This window comes from Copadichromis virginalis, linkage group LG18 (genome assembly GCF_057382275.1).
Source record: "Copadichromis virginalis isolate Kocher_CV1m ecotype Utaka linkage group LG18, C_Virginalis_male_GT1.1, whole genome shotgun sequence".
Lineage (NCBI taxonomy): Eukaryota > Metazoa > Chordata > Actinopteri > Cichliformes > Cichlidae > Copadichromis > Copadichromis virginalis.
Genome location: NC_140635.1, coordinates 34,509,400 through 34,527,348, shown reverse-complemented (window position 1 = coordinate 34,527,348; position 17,949 = coordinate 34,509,400). Strand labels below are relative to the sequence as shown.

Sequence of the window (17,949 nt, the reverse complement as noted above, 5' to 3'; positions counted from 1 at the left end):
GCAACAACAATACAACCTATACAACCTTTTACCAGTGCACATATAATTTGTTTTTCCTAAAGGAAGAAGCAAAATCATGATATTTGAGCAAGATCTGCCCAAATGTAATATCCAAAGAATACTAAATCTTGCTTTCTGCTCTAGGAAGCCTTTTTTTTTAATTACTTATTAAAAAAATTAGGGCAATTATAGATGTGTGTTTTTAGTTACATGAAACCACCCCCAAAAATACGACTCCAAATTAAAATGCCAAACCTTTCCAAAAGAAAAGCTAACAAGAAGCTAACCAAAAAGTTTACAGCTCCCAACATAGATGACTTATTATTATAAAATAGAAAAATGAGTTCCTAACTATGATGCAGTGTTGCAAAAGCACTGTTCAGTAGAATGACAACTATATAAGGAAAAGAAGGATGTTGCAGGAGAGCAAATGCAGTGGATCCTATAATATATTAATAACAAGGGAGAAAAAAGTGATATTTGAAGGCATTGCAGTACCAAGGCACAGCTGCTAGCCTGTGGCTAACCCTCTGTACTTTTGTTATTGCCACAGTAACTTGGCAGGCCGTGTTAAAATAATAACTGGCAAACACACACACACACACTTACATCCCGTACAATTAAAATGGCAAATTCTGTATACTTAGGGATATTTATAACTCCAGAATTTAAAGAAATGTATAAAGCAAATTTTTCCCCTCTGTTCGAGAAGGTAAAGCAAGATTTGGAGAGATGGAATTCCCTACCTGTTTCTTGGCTAGGACGTATAGCTTTGATTAAGATGAATATTTTACCTCGATTGTTATATCCTGTCCAAATGATTCCGGTTATATTTTCAAATAGAGTGATGAAGGATCTGAATAGTTGGCTAAGCTCTTTTATATGGAGCAAACGTAGACCAAAACTTAAGATGGCTACACTGCAGCTCCCAGGTTCAGTAGGAGGTCTAGATTTACCAAATATTAGAACATATCAATTGAGTACTCACATGAGTTATATTCATGACTGGGTCACAAATAATTCACACTCTATCTGGTTGGGGATTGAAACCTCTCTTTCAAAGTATCCATTAAGGGACCTATTGTTTTTCAAGAACTTTAAAGATATTAGATTGAGCTGTGATAATCCAGTCACACTTAATACACTTAAGGCCTGGCGGTCAGTATGTCGAATTGAGGGAAGGTTGAAGCTAACATCTATGTTTACTCCTATTGTGAATAATCTTGACTTTCAACCGGGGATGTTTGATATAGGATTTAAGGAATGGAAGAACAAAGGAATTCAGAGACTGAGGGACTTATTCTCCGATAATGTAGTTATGCCATTTGACCAAATGGTTGAGAAATATTCTCTCCCCAAGCATGACTTTTTCCGTTACTTACAGATAAGGCATTATATTTTGCATAGTACTAACTTTAGTGAGAGTCATGAAGTCTCTCCTGTTGAAAAATTATTATTTTTAACAGACAAAGAGGTACCTGTGAAGATATTTTATAAGGCTTTATATTCTATACTCTCAGGGACGTCACAGAGGCTTAAAGGCAAATGGGAAAAGGAATTAGGTATAGTAATTGATGATGAGGAGTGGGAAGATGTCTGGAGTTACGCCAAATCAATATCAGTTTGTAATCGTACCAAAGCAATACAGTTAAAAATTATACATAGAATGCACATATCTATGTTTCGCAGACATCAATATAATCCTACCCTTTCACCCATGTGCCTTAAATGTAAGACAGTAATTGGTACCCTAACTCACAGCTTCTGGTCATGTTTGAAATTGCAAGAATATTGGTCTAATGTGCTATTTGAAATGGAGAAGATTTTCGGTTGTGAATTGGAGATGGACCCTCTGTCTCTCATACTGGGCCTCCCCAGCCGGCGATTAATATCCAAGAATAATAGGAGATTGTACTGTGTTCTCACCTATGCGGCAAGGAAGAATATACTACTCCAATGGATTTATGAAAAAGTACCAACTATTAAAGGTTGGAAAAGAGTAGTGTTGGATTTAGTGCCACTGGAATATCTTACATGTATATTGCATTCAAAAACAGATCAATTCTTTAAGGTGTGGGAACCATACTTGAACTATGTGGAACCTGATGTTTCTAATATTATGTTACAAGGATTCTCTTGAGTGTTTAAACTGTAATGGAACTGAGCTGGTTTTTTTGTTGTTGTTTTTTTGTTTTTTTGTGTGTTTAGTTATCAGTTTGTTTGTTTTATGTTTGTTTGTCTGTTTGTTTATTTTTGGTTTTGAATTGTACACTGTATTATGTTATGTAATTATGTACTATTTGTGAAAATAAAAAGGAAGGAAAAAAAAAGGCAAATTCTACGTTCAATTAACACTTACAAATTTACAATGAAGTATAAATTGCATGCATTGAGAGTTTGCCTGTTATACCAAATAAACTGAAGCTACAGAAATAGATTCATTTATTTATGCATTTATGTATTTTGTGTAGCAGATTTAATTTGGTATAGTCTGATCATCCTACCTCTGGTGGAAAATTTGAGATTTTAAGACACTACTAAACATTTCAGCAGCAAAAACAATCAAACCTAAACCCCGCAAAACCTTTATATGAGATCCTAGTCCCCAAAGAGCATAGACTAATGATTTAGCAGCTTCTTCTGCCCTTTTGTTGTAATTTAGTGGTGGCAATTTGATAAGATTCTACAGCACAGTATGTGACAAGATAGTTTTTGTTAACTAGTAACCAAATGCAGCAAACAAAAAAACAACAACAACAAAATAAATAAATAAATGCCATTCGATTAGATGTTTGTGTCTGTAGAGCAGATCGTGTCAGGCCAAATAGCTTTCATATCAAAAAGTGTTTGACTAAGTTATACTTTCAATGTCACAATGATACCTCACTATTAATATCTGACATGTTATATGACAGGCTTTTAATGTAAGTCTCAAAATAACAATAATGAATGTCTCTATAGAGATTGATAGACCACGTGACTTTCGCGCATAGGGCATTTGCGGGTCTTACTATTTTCCTCTATCTTTCAGTCTCCATCTGTGAAATATTTGGAATCCAGTCTTTAAGTCTGACATCACTAGCCATGTCTGGGCCCAAACTCAGCTGCAGGTCCCAAAGTCAAATGATCCCTGCAGCATTAGTGAGGGTTAAAAACTGGTCTAAATTCTTTCATCTGTAATAAAATGATCAGTGTGGCTGCTCTACCAGGTGTTACAATTAAGTTTAACAACCAGGCATCCATGAAAACAGAATTTATTATATTTAACGGAGTTAGAAGTTAGCAGGAAGTTAGCTCGCTAGCTTCCATCTAAATATAATACACCATGTACTGACTGAGGGATTTATGAAACAAATTCAAACGTACAGCTCTGCTGTCACTTCCAACATAAATGAAGACAGGAAAGTAAACAGCAGCGACGTTTGTAGGGTTACTGAAGTTTGGCTACCTGGTATATAATGATATGCTACGTGATCGCTAGCGTGACAAAGCTATGTTAGCAAAATATAAACAGTAAAGCTGGAGGACGAACGCTAACGAACTGAGTTTTTTCCACTCAATAAAAGTTAACGTGAGGGTTCCTAATGCTTAGGGGCAAATGCAATCGCATGGCAGGATGCTGTAAACCAGGGGTGCCCAATCCCGGTCCTCGAGAGCTACCGTCCTGCAGCTTTTAGATGCATCCTTGTTCCCACACACCTGAATCAAATGAATGGCTTGTTATCAGGCCTTTGCCAAACATGATGGCATGCTGAAGAGATCAAACCATTTGATTCAGCTGTGTTGGAGTAGGGATGCATCTAAAAGCTGCAGGATAGTAGCTCTCGAGGACCGGGATTGGGCAGCCCTGCTGTAAACGGACCAAACCTCAGTCAGGAGAACAACTGAGATGATCCATCCACAATATACTGCTGCATGGGCTTGGCTGTAGTTACATCGTAAGGGCTTAAAAACTGAGCTTTAAAATGATTAGCGGTAATAAAAACCGGTCTTTAAGTGATTCATCACGTCATCACTTAAAGACCGGATAGCCTACAGGCCTGGGAAAATCATTTTCTTTAGTATAATAACAGGATTTGCCCAGAACTAAATCCACCATTGTACAATCAACAGTTGGTCATCAAGGCTGATAATCCATATATGTATTCAGATGTAAACAAGAAGCACTCTGTAAGAATCAGGCTCATTAGCTTTTCTAGTGTTTGAATGCAACAGCATCATTGTTATCATTAGCCCTATCAGTGCTTTCACCGTCAAATCAAATGGCCTAAACAGCTAGACTAAGTCAAGCAATGCCATCCAATGAAAACATACTGTCAAAATACTCATGTCTGTTATTATCCCCACGTTTGCCCTGTTATCCTGTGGGTAAGAGACAATGCTGAGGGCAAGCCTCGTTATGCATGCAGAATAGTGATGGGATTTCCAGCTCTTTTTAGAGATCCGGCTCTTTCGGTTCGGCTCACTAAAAAGAGCCGGCTCTTTCGGCTCCGAACCGGCTCTTCAGGTTGTTTTGATGCTTTAATTAATTTATTATTAACAATAATATAAAATTATGCACAAAAGGAATTACTAACATAAAAACAAGTGGTTTTATTTATATATGTTTATATATAAATATATGCGGTGGCCCCTAGAGACAAAACACGTACAAACTCCAAAACACATTTCTAGCATGAACTGAACTTCCAAAGCAGAGCTACTAGATCACTTAAATTACACAATTGAAAGCATGTGTGTATTGTTTGTGTATTTATACACAGGCACTCATATATATATTCAAATAATTTAAAAAAAAAGTTCATTTACCTGTTATTACCACACACCAAATCCGGTCGTTGGTACTTGCTGGCTTGTGTAGCCACAAGATAACAAAGGCTCAACACTGCGCCCAGCATCCTGGAGCACTTCTGTTGTCTTTTGTACGTGTTTTGAGTTTTTATGTGCTTCTGAGTTTTTATATGCTTGAGTTTTTACGTGCTTCGGAGTTTGTACGTGTTTTTACGTGTTTTGGAGTTTGTACATGCTTCAGAGTTCGTACGTGATTTGAAGTTTGTATGTGCTTTGTCTCTAGGGGCCACCGTAAATATACTTTTATTTATTCACTCCACATAAAATGTAATAAATAAATCATATAATACAAAAATCAACTATTCACATTTCAAGTTTTAACTATTTAAATTTTCAGCTTTTTCCTTTCACAAATTTAAAGTGAAAAGAACACAAAACACTGCAAACCACAACACAATTAAATATAAATTATAATATGAAAACTAAAAGAACATGCACATTCTCTGTCATATGAACCTGCATGAATAAGCTTTCTCAATCCTTTAGAAAGTACATTATTGTACTTTATTGAGCACCGTGGGGAAATTGCTCTCTGCATTTAACCCATTAACTCAGTGAAGCAGTGGGCAGCCATTGGGCGCCCGGGGAGCAGTGTGTAGGGACGGTACCTTGCTCAGGGGTACCTCAGGGTAGCTGTTAAGGGGAATCGAACCCCCGACCTTCCGATCATGGGGCAACCACTCTACCTACTGAGCTATCCCTGCCTTTATCATCTGCAACCGAAAATAGTTGTGGATGATTACTATACCTTTCTAATGTTGTTGTCCCTGCCTCTCTTTCTCTCTCTCTGTCTCTGTTCCTGTGCTACTGAGTGTAACTACCGCCCCTCCCCCCTCTGCCCAGCGTAAAGCACAAGGCTCGCGTGCAGAGTGAAGCGGAAAAAAAGTGCGAGAGAGAGGCTGAGAGAAAGAAAAAAAAAAAAAACAAACCATGTGACGGCTCGCGATAAGGAGCGTTGTTCACGTCGCGAACGACCCATCACTAATGCAGAAGTACAATAACTTTAATGAAACATTAACCTTATCCAACAATTTAGACAACATTAACTTAATTATGGTGTATGGTCCATCGCTAATTAGGAATAAATTATGCACCCACTCAGCAATAACAATCATGAAATACTGATGGGGGCCGCAGGCCTGGGCCCACTCCTTTCACTCACTCTGACATCCTTTTCTCCCATTTGGCAAATCTGGCACTTTTAGTTGCTGCAGAAGTAACTCTGGAGTCCATTAAATGTGCTGACATATGGAGTGAAGGGAGACACTGGGGCATCTTCAGCAAAAATTGAATGAGTCCTTACCTTACCTGCCTTGCACATGCACCGAAGTTATCCACTGAGGACAACAATAGCTCTGTCTGTGCATATTTTATGACAAAGATGAAAATAGTTGACTAGAAACACCAACAACAGCGACTCAAAACTGCATGAAGCACATCTAATTGCCTGCTTAGACAGCCTCATTCCTATGCAGCTGGCTTTGGAGAATACTAATCTCTACCTGGAAGCACTAAAATTGTAAAATTGTGTATGTGTGTATGTATGTGTGTGTTTTGAGTGTATTAGGAAGCAGCAAATCCTTCTATTTCTTTACTAAGCTGATATTACCAATGCTGATACAACAAATATAATGTACGCAAATGGATTTTTTATTTCTTTACTTCATGCTTGCATATTCTTTTAGCTTTGCAACTAAATTGATCAGAATTAGTCCTTTCTTTTCTTTGTAGGAGCATTAAGTTCTGGTGTCAGTAGACAGGCTGACTGAATAAAGCAGAAGATCAGTAGATGATCAGTGGGAGATGAGCTGACTATTTGAGATATCAAAGATCTAGAGGGGTTAGATCCATCTTTTGCCACAAAACACACTTTGAATATGTACATAGAACTCCAAAATGTTAACATTACTTAGAAGTTAGGTCTCCAGCCCCTGCAGGGCTTAAACAAAAATAAAAACCATTCACAGTCACACCTACAGCCAATTTAGCCCTATTAATTTAGCTCATGCATTTCTGCGACAGAATGACTATGAAAGGAAGCTGAAGTACCTTCAGAGAGCCAAAGCAAGCAATGGGAGAGCATACGAACACCACAGAGAAAGACCTGGGTTGGCTGGTGTACTCAAATCCAAGATCTTCTTGTTGTGAGGCTTCAGTGCTAACATCAAACTGTGCATGGATAATAACTCCTCATTAAAAACTTAGTCACCGGTCACTTTAATATTTATATCTTGCTATTACTAGGTTTTAGCCCCTTTGTTTTAAATCTTTGCACAGTCCTTAGAGAGAGAGTTTGGTCCACGGTGACATGATAGCATCACACAACTGCTGCAGATTTTTCTGCTACACATTCATCATGTGAATGTTTCATTCAACCAAATCCCAACCGTGCACTATTGGACTGAGATCTACTGACTGTAAAGACCATTTGAGTACAGTGAACTTATGTTCAAGACACCAGTTAGAGTTGATTTGAGCTTTGTCACATGGCAGCTGGGCACACTGCAGTCATAAAGGGATAAACAACAGCAACAATACCCATGTAGCCTGTGTCATTTAAATTATGGTCATATGTCACTAAGAGGCCCATGGTGTGCACAACTCAGCAGAAATTGAGACTCATCAGAACAGGCAACATTTGTCCAATCTTCTGTTGAAACATCACAGAAATAACCCTTCTGTGAGTGTTGAATGACCTGGTGCTGGCAGGTCTGCTTCCCTCATGCTTTTGGACTACAGCATTTGGCACTGTAGATTGTAGCATTTTTCTGACACGGCTTGAATTACGTGCAGGTATTAAAGATACGACCACTGGCTCCAGTCATATCTATCAGATAGGAGTTTTTCTCTCCATTTAGGGCAGTATTCATCATCCGTGTTACCACTTGTGGGGGACCTCAGGGTTCACTTTTGGGGCCCATTCTGCTCTCTTTCTATATGCTTCCTTTTCGGTCCATTTTTAAAAAAAGACAACATCTCCTTTCATTGCTTTGCAGTTGACCTCAAGACAGAGTTGCCTGTACAAACCAACAGCCATATTTTATTCAGGCACTAGTGAATTATCTTAGAGATGTACAATCATGAGTGGATATAAACTTAACTGAATAAAAGTAAAACACAATTTTCATTTGAGCGACCCAACCTGTTAGATGGATATGACAGCACCACTGGTCTTTTTACCCACTTACTGTCATATGATTGCAAGGAACCTTGACTGAACCGTGACTTTTGGCAGTTCTTTATAATGTGATAAACAGATTAGCTCTGTTGTTAAGTTTCTTTCAACTCACATGACTTTAAGAGGATAATTCACGCTTTTATTATCTCTTGTCTAGAGCATTATAACTCTTTATATGTTAGCTCTGATTAGAGCTTCAAAATGCAGCAGCTCGCCTTTTGATGGTAAAGAAACAGTGTGATCACACTAAACCTACACTGACCTCCTTACACTTGGTTCTAATCCATTTCAGGATCCATTTTAAATATGTATTAATTGATTATAAGAGTCTCAATGGTTTGGTACCACCTTACTTAACAGACCTTTTGAAAACCTATATTCCTACAGTACCAGAGCCCACAGTCCACAAACCACTGGGTTTGAGTGGCACTGGGTGTGGACTTTTGCTGCTGAAGCTCATCTACTCCAACTTTCAGTGTGTTGTGCATTTAGAGATGCTTTTCTGCATAGGAGTGGATATTTAAGTTACTGATCCTATCAGCTTGAAGCAGTCTGTCCATTCTGCTCTGGTATAAACAAGGCACATTTACTCACTGGATAGTTTCTGTTTTTTGGACCATACTCTTGGACCTAAACTCTAGAGTTGGTTGTGGTAGAAAATTTCACTAGAATAGCCATTTTACTCAGACCAGCATATTTATATTTATATTAAATACTTTTTAAAAAATGAATTATAAAAGTGCCCCAGGAATCTTTATGCTTTTATTGAATTGTTTGGCCCTACTGATGAGCAGCTGTTTGGAGTAATTTTTAGAACCATGTAGCCTTTACCTTTTTATATTTTTTTCTGCTGGAGTGTACTTCCTGTTGCCATGGACTTTTTCCTTCCCACTGTTGCCAAGTGCTTGCTCATAGGCTGTTGGGTGATTGTGGGGGTATCTTTCTAATATTGTTTATTCATTTATTAATTATATTATCTTTAACTTATAAATGTAAATCCCCTTGAGGTGAAAGTTGTTGTGAATTGGCTGTATGTAAATGAAACAGAATTTTGAATTGAATTCAACTGGAAAGCTGCAGGCTTAATATTTAAGTATCAGGCTGTGAGGGAAGAGTAACAGAAGTCTCATACTAAACCAAATATTAAGTGAGTATACAAATCCCTACAGTCTCATGTATACCCAAGAATCCTTTTGTTTTGAACTTTCTACCTTCAGTGTTTTCATTGTCCAAGCACTTTCTAGCTGGTCAAATGTTTATTGCAAATTTGATCAAATCCATTGACATTGGGTGGTGGGCATTTATTCTTTGTTTTAACTGTTTTATTGATAAAAGGACATGCTTAAATATTGTTCTTTTTTTCTATTTTGCTTCTCGGCTTCAGGCAGTTGTTTGCCAAAGCCATGGTGGAAGCAGCTGAGTCCAAATCAGTCAAGGTAAAACCATGATAGGAAAACAGGACAAGACCAATTTGTTTCTTCTTTAACAATTAGAAATCAAGGTGTCCCGTGTGTGTGTGTGTGTGTGTGTGTGTGTGTGTGTGTGTGTGTGTGTGTGTGTGTGTGTGTGTGTGTGTGTGTGTGTGTGTGTAATTCCAGGATAAATAGAAGTGACTGCAAGTACATGCACATGTGAACATTTTTGTTTATGTCCCTCTGTCGTATCTTTTCATTTCCAATCCTTCCTCACTGTTTGGAAAAGATTTCTGGATTACTTTGTGTGGCTAAAAGTGGGTATTTCTGGAGATTACTTTGCATCAACGAACATTACAGAATTGTTTTTAATTGGACTGAGAATAAAGCACTTGCAGTCGAGTGTGGAAGAAAGTGAGTTATGGTCTGAGGTTAACAGATTTAAGATTAAGATTTTCAAAGTGACATTTTAAAAATGTCGCTGCCTTCTTCTCTTGTTTATGATAATGGGATAATGTCTCTCAGTTTCATCAACCGTATCCTCTCTCTCTCTCTGCATTTCCAATATTCTTTTGTCTGTTATTACACAGGACAATATCACAGCTTGTCCAGGCACAGGTGAACATGGGAGGCATGGGTGTTTGTGCTGACAATGTGAGTGCAAAATTAAAAAATAAATAAATGTATGGTAGAAAAAGACAATAATAAGAGAGATCTGCATCGTTGTGAGATTTCACACGCTCCTGCTAACTTTGTTTTATTTATTGTTCGCAGTCCAATAATCTCCCAGGAAATGTTTATATCTATGACTCATTTTATGCCTCTTGTTTTCCAATGCTACTTTTATAACACTGCTGTATTCTGCACTCTATTATTGATAACTTTTGTCCAACGAGGTGAAAATGTCTCATAGTCCTCTAGAGTTTTCCAAAGGGCATTCATGATGTTGTCAATGATTAAACCTGTGGTGGCATTCAGTGACTCACTATGGATTCTTGTGAATACTAGAATAGTGAGAGATAAATATTTAGAGAGAAAAGACATCCACAGCAGGGAACTGAGCACACAGTGCTGCAATGACTTGAACACATAATGCCTCATTGTCAGACCTCATTTTTACTGAAGGATAAATCTGGCATATGCACTACTGGTCAAAAGTTTGGACTCACTTTCTCATTTCATAATTTTTCATTATTTTCATGAGTATTTACATTGCAGGCATCAAAACTATGAATGAACACATAAGGAATTATGTAGTAAACAAAAAAGTGTGCAATAACTCAAAACATGTTTTAGATTTTAAATTCTTCAAAATAGCCACCCTCTGCTTTCATTACTGCTTTGCACACTCTTGGCTTTTGACTACCACATGAAGCTCGATGAGCTTCTTGGTCAAATAGCCCGTACACAGCATGGAGGTGTGTTTGGGGTCATTGTCCTGTTGAAAGATAAATGATGGTCTAAGTAAACGCAAACCAGATGGGATGGCATGCCGCTGCAGGATGCTACCGTAGCCATGCTGGTTTAGTGTGTCTTCAATTTTGAATAAATCCCCAACAGTGTCACCAGCAGCTGGTAGAGATGTGTCTGTTATTGGAACATTTATTTGGGCTCTGATTCAAGGTGATGTTAACTTGCTATTTCTGAGGCTGGGGACTCGGATGAATTTATCCTCAGCAGCAGAGGTGACTCTTGGTCTTCCTTTCCTGGGGTGTCCTCATGTGAGCCGTTTCGTTGTAGCACTTGATGGTTTTGGCGCTATACTTGGGGACACATTCAACGTTTTAGCAATTTTACAGACTGACTGACGTTCAGTTCAGGTAAAAATGGACTGTCATTACTCTTTACTTAGCTGATTGGCTCTTACCATAAAATTAATTCTAACAGTTCTCAAATAAGGCTGTCAGCTGTGTACCAACCAGATTTCTGCACAGCATAACTGATGGTCCCAATCCCATTAAGAAGGCAAGAAATTCCACAAATGAAAAGCCACACCTGTGAAGTGAAACCATTTCAGGTGACTACATCATGAACATCACTGAGAGAAGGCCGAGGGTTTGCAGCGCTGTCAACAAAGCAAAGGGTGGCTACTTTTTAGGAATATAAAACATAGAACATATTTAGAGTTATTTATCCATTTTTTTCTTTTCTACATAATTGCATATATCTTCCTCCATATGTTTGATGTCTTCAGTATGTGTATACAATGTAGAAAGTAGTAAAAAATAAAGAAAAAACTATCAAATTAGAAGGTGTGCCCAAACCTTTGTCTGGTAGTGTGAATATATAACTCAATCCCCCACATATGGATGCTGGAGTGCCTAGATCAGGGGTCCCCAATCCCAGTGTCATGGTCCTGGGTCTTTTGACCCAGCGTTTTAAGTTTGAGTTTATTTTGTTCATTAGGTTATCTAAGTTCATTTGGTTATTAGACTCCTTGTGTTTTCTTCCCCTGTATTTAAGCTTCCCCTCACCCTTCGTGTTTCATGCTGCGTGTCTTATGTTATCAAGTTTGTATTATCATGCATAAGTGTTTCTAGTTCTTATTATTTCCCCCTCGTGTTTCCAACCATGTTAAATCTCCCCTGCTCTTCATGCGTTTCATGTCTGTCTTACATTGTCAAGTTCTGGTTGTCGTGTCTAAGTCTGCATGTTTTCTGTTTTATTTTGAAAAGGGGTCTTGTGTTCTGTGCTCATGCGGTTAGTTTTACTCTTGCCTGTGCATCATTATGTTTATCCTAGTCAGCTGTTTCCTCATGTGTCTCCACTTCCCCTAATCACCTCCTGTGTATTTAAGTCCTCTGTTTTCAGTGTGTGATTGTCAGGTCGTCTGTTGTCCATGCCATGCTTCCAAGTTTCTTGTCTAGGTTTTTCTTATTGTTTGTTTAGATTCCCCAGTTTAGGTTTGTGTTAATTTTGCTTCAGTTTGCCTTGCCCTTTGTTTGTACCTTTTCTACCAGCCATATTAAACGGCTCACCTTTTGTTAACATTCAAGTTTTGTTCCCTGTTCCTTGGAGACTGCATTTTGGGTCCTTTTTTCAATTCATACAGTCTGCCCTCGCCAGACTGTGACACCCAGTCCATGAGGGCCGGTGTCCCTGCAGGTTTTAGATCTCACCCTGGGTCAACACACCTGAATCACAAGTTTAGTTCATTACCAGGCCTCTGGAGAACTTCAAGACATGTTGAGAAGGTCATTTATCCATTTAAATCAGCTGTGTTGGATCAAGGACACATCTAAACTCAATAGAAATGTGTTGAACAACACTAGAGGCAGGACTTTAAGCCAGTAGCACAAGTCACCATCAAGTCTGCCAAGTGGTCTGTCCCCACTGCTAGTCAGAAGTCAGAAATGAGGGGATTGCACTACCAGAAGGCAACATTGCAGACATCGAGGACAGCTACGTGTACCAATCCCACAGCCAGATGGAAACCACGAAGAGGTCACTAGGAAAGCCACAACCACCAAATACCTGCAAAGAGTCAGGCAAGTGCTGAGGAATCAGCTGAATAGAAAGAACAAGATCTGGGCTATCTTCACCTACGCCCTTCCACTGAACAGGTACCCTGCTGGGATTATAAACTGGCCAACGGAGGAGACAGAAGCAACTGGCATCAAGGCAAGAAAGCTCCTTACCATGGAGGGGTTCACCCCAAATCTAGCACCCTGAGACTGGACACTAAGTGAAAGGAAAGGAGGCAGAGGAGTGGTGAGTGTCAGAACCACTGCCCAGGATAAGACAACAAACATCAATCAGTACATTAGGAAGATGGCTAAAACTGACTGTGTGATTACTGAATACCTCAGGCAGCAGGAACCCAAGAAAGAGGAGCAAGGAGAAAAACCATCATTGACGGCGACAGAGGAAGTGGCTAACATCCAAAACCAGTGGCTGGACAAAGCTGGACTGAAAGACAGCACAGAGGCACTAATCATGGCAGCACAGGAACAAGCTCTGAGCACAAGATCCATAGAAGCTGGAGTCTACCACACCAGGCAAGACCCCAGGTGCAGGCTGTGTAAAGATGCTCCTGAGACACTCCAGCACATAACAGCAGGGTGCAAGATGCTAGCAGGCAGGGCATACATGGAACGCCATAACCAAGTAGCCGGCATAGTGTACAGGATCTGTGTCGAGTATGGCCTGGAAGTCACGAGGTCAAAACGGGACATGGCCCTCAAGGTGGTCAAGAATGACTGAGCTAAGATCCTGTGATACTTCCAGATACAGCCAGACAAACTGGTGATGGGTAACCAACCGGGTATAGCAGTGGTGGACAAGCAGAGGAAAACGGCTGTAGTGATAGATGTAGCTATACCGAATGACGGCGGTATTGGGAAGAAGGAACATGAGAAGCTGGAGAAGTGCCAATGACTGAGAGAAGAACCTGAGAAGCATTCGGAGCACTCAGTGCAGTGACCTCCAAGGTAGGCGAGTGGCTCCAGCAGATCCCAGGAACAACATACGAGATCTCTGTCCAGAAGAGCAGTCCTAGAAACAGCAAAGATACTGGGCAGGACCCTCACGCTCCCAGGCCTCTATATCCTCCTTTACATTTTTAGTGAAATGCATTTTCGCTCCTACAAAACATCTTACAAAGATGCCCATATAATGAGACACAGTACTTGGAGAGGGCTTAGCCTTTTGGGTTCCAAGAGCATTTTCTGGTTACTAGTGTGGTGAACCAATATTCAGTCATTTGTCTGAAAAGAAGCAATGATGGGAAAACAAGAAAATAAATGAAAAAAACATGTTGATATGTTGTTTACAAATACAATTACCGTAGGTCACAAGTAAATGAGATCTCAGAGAAAATGTATTTCAGCTGATGTAGGTGTGATTGGTAAAAGACAGGGATTTTTTTCAATGCGAGTAACCACAAGCATATTAAAGTCAAATTGAAATTCAAGTTTTACAAAAAAAATCATCAATGTTTTGTTAATTCCTTTTGTCAATTCCTTTTTATAACAAAGGTTTTATACTTTTATACTAATTGTGCGTTCATGCATGTTTTTGTGATACTGACTGACAAATCTTATTAAAACATCACTGTTAGGCCAGCATTGTTAGCAGCACCATGTTAGCAGCTACCATTTCTGTGGCTACTTGCATTAACATGTATTATGCTTTGAATGTTGAGGTTACATGAAAACATTTATTTGAACTTCCCAAGTCTGACTTTAGCTTTTGTAGAGGAAACCATTAACAAAGGCAATCTGATACTAAATCTCTTTGCTTTCAATGAACAGGAGCGGCTGATCACTCTAATAACATTGAAACTGAACAACACTGAAAAAACAACATCTAATTGGAATTTAAGAAGCTTGGAAAGAAAAGTGACTGGACTTCTTTAAGTCAGCTCTCATCCGAGAAGCTTCCTCACTTCTAAGACCAAATAGTGGGGAGTTCAGGGTTTTTTGCACTAGTGGGAGTTGTCCCTGAAGATTGTTGTTGACCCACTATAGATCACTTGCCTCATCGCATGAGCCAAGGTGTAAAAAAGGGTGTGAGTCATTAGCAGCAGAGGTTTCGGGTGTGCGTGGGTGTTAAGACGTCTGGAAAGGGATCTCAAAACTTAGTTTCGTAAGCCACCACCTCTGTTCAAAGATGGTCGTTCACATACATTCACATGGACATAGATGGCTTCTTTCACTGCTCTTTCAAACCATCTGTCCTCTCTGTCCAAAATATGAACACTGGCATCCTCGACAGAGTGACCTGTGTCCTTTAGATGCGGATGTACAGCTGAGTCTTGTCCTGTCGAGGTGGCTCTTCCATGTTGTGCCATGTGTTTATGAAGTGGCTGTTTGCCACTTTGCTTTCCAAGCTCCTTAAATTACCATGACCTGGATGACTGAAAACCTACACAGACATCTACTGGCAACCAATACTCACCTTAGCTAGCTAGGAAAACTTCATTTTTACAAAGTCCAATTGCAACGTAAAACAATTTGTCCGTCTATTCTCTATTATTGTTTATGTCCTATTACTTGTTATTAAAAAATAAAACAATTTTTACTCCTTGCCTTGCATCTGTAAGTGACCACTGCCTGGACTTGACAGAGCAGTATCATATTATCATATCAAGTGTGTCTGGATGTTATCTGGTAAAACTCAATAATATTGAAGTCTGTTTTATTCCTGTGAACACTGTGAGTGTGTAACACGGATGCATTGAGAAAAATTGGATAATGAAGTGAAAGTCAATAATTTATGTGATCACTTGAGTGAAGATTTTTTTGCATTATGAATTACTAAAGCTCCAGGAACAGAGCTAGGCTGTGCAGCAATTTGGCAATTATATGCAAATTGCTACAGAATGAAAAAAAAATAAAAACAACTATTGACCACTGAAAAACATTAGCAGCAAGTAGTGAGTAGTGGCACTTTCTCTGCTGATAAATCTACTCAAAATGTCTAGTCGGCTTACTCCACCACATTTAGGACTTGATTTCACTGCACCGACAGATTCTGAAGATAGAAACCATTTGTGTTTATGCTTGTTTCCCTAAAGCCTTGGTTTAAGGTTATTATGATTTTTTAAAGCCTCTGAACTGCATTAACTAAACTAGACACATAACTGCCATGCAGGACCTATCTTGTATAAAAAGCACAGATTACACCAGCGTTCATGGTAATACTTTGTGTTCTGCTTCTTCTTTTCACAGAGATGTGAATGAGATGTCCACACAGTATGTTATTAGTATAAGCAACAATTAAAAACTGTACATTCATTCTGTAGCTTATATTATCGTACACAAAAAGGGGAGAGAGGAGAAGAATTAAAGTTTCAGGTTGGCTTTACTGTCTGGAGGGCCATGTCAAGTATGTCAAGTCATGTGAAAACCTTTTCTTTCAAATGTAACTGCCTTCATAAAGTCCCCAGGCTGCCACCTGACAGGATCAGTGTACACATGTAACGATACAACAATGTCCAGCTAATGATCTGATGCTGCTAGTAGTCCTGGAGAGGACTCATGGATTGGTGGTGTTGATGTTATCTGCTGTCTGTGCCAAATCCATGGCAGAGATTGACTCACCGCGGGTGTTGCTGGAGAGACGTTTGCGTTGGCTGGTGGAGGTATTGTGGGGAAGCAGGGTGTTCTGCTGGTGGTTGCTATCGATGGGACTCGTGGCAATCATGTTGTCCTTGTATTTGTTCATTAGCGCCAACTTGGTGTTGTCACTCACTGCAGATAAGAAGAATGATTTCTTAAATGTAAGCTAGGAGACGTACCAACCTTAAAGCTTCCTAAAGTCACGTGTTTTATATTTGACACATGAGTTTGAGGTGGAAGGTTCAATAAACACTCTTTTTTGTTTAATTGAATTTTTGGGCAAAGAGTTAAAATGAGAAAGCACCCACTTACCAGAAGTCAAACAGGCAAAATTAAAGACAGACAAAAGCTGGCATGAAATGAAAACTTATTAAGGCATTAGACAGAGCCCATTTAAGCCTCAGAGGGAAAAAATTATCTATTTCTGTAAATATTAAGAGCTGAAGTTCCATGGAAACACTAAAAATCATATATTACTGCAGATATGTGACTGTCATGCTATTTAGTCACAGACACTGTTTGTCATGGTAGCTGTAATTTTCTGCCAATGTCAGTATGTCCTCCACTTTGTTCCAGTTTAAAAAAACAAAAAAACACACACATCTGTGTCATGGATTCGGATTAAACTTAATTCAGGATCTCTGTGGATGATGTTTTCAGAGCCACTACTAAGCTTTGTCTCACCATAATTTCTAAAATATGTGTGCATTAGCTTAGAGAATTGCAAAATAGCAAAAAGAAATGAGCGAAAGCATGAATTATTAACAAAAATAAACAAATCCATCAGTATTTTAAAACGTCGCTTGCAGACGTCTAGTATGTGGTATATTTTCTAATACATGCCATTGTATTCAATAATTAATAAACCCAACTAGTTTTTTCAGTATATTTGTCCATCTCAGTGTAATTCAAACTACCGTAATTGTCGGGCTATAAGCACAAGCTTTGAACCCTGCAGCTTTTAGTCAGGTGCGGCTTTTCTATGGATTGTCCATGATTTTTGTCATATCGTAAGAGGATTTGTTTTGTTTGTTCTGCTGTTGTACGGCACTACGTTGCCTGGCGGAAGGATCGGGGTTCAAGAGTGGTATGTTAGTCACATGTCCGTCCGCCAGGCAACGTAGTGCCGTACGAAGTAGCGCGAAAAACAAACTTCAAAGTAGCGCTACGCGTTCAGCGGGAGGCGTGGATGACGAGCGGCGATAAACTTGCGAAAAGCAAGTTATGCCCAACTCCACCGGTGGATTCTGACAGCGTGGAAAAGTGTGACAACATCCACGATCACTAACGGATTTCTAAGGGCTGGACTGCTGCATGATGGAGAGGAGGACACCGCCACGGCCCTTCTGAGGGTGTTCGACTCTGACAACGAGGATTTCTTTGGTTTTGTAAGTGACAACGAAGGAGAGAAGCGGAGAGTGGATGACGAAGCCATCCTGAGCCTGTT

General features: G+C 39.3%; 1 protein-coding gene across 8 annotated transcripts in view; it reads right to left on the bottom strand.

Annotated features, from left to right (window-relative positions):
* astn1 (astrotactin 1) overlaps nt 1–17,949 on the bottom strand; it is a 500,282-nt gene that overhangs the window by 316,668 nt on the left and 165,665 nt on the right. For all 8 annotated transcript variants that reach the window (XM_085439848.1, XM_085439850.1, XM_085439853.1 and 5 more), the window contains exon 5: nt 16,485–16,634. In XM_085439848.1, the coding sequence (XP_085295974.1) occupies nt 16,485–16,634 (150 nt within the window). The remainder of the gene's footprint in view (nt 1–16,484; nt 16,635–17,949) is intronic.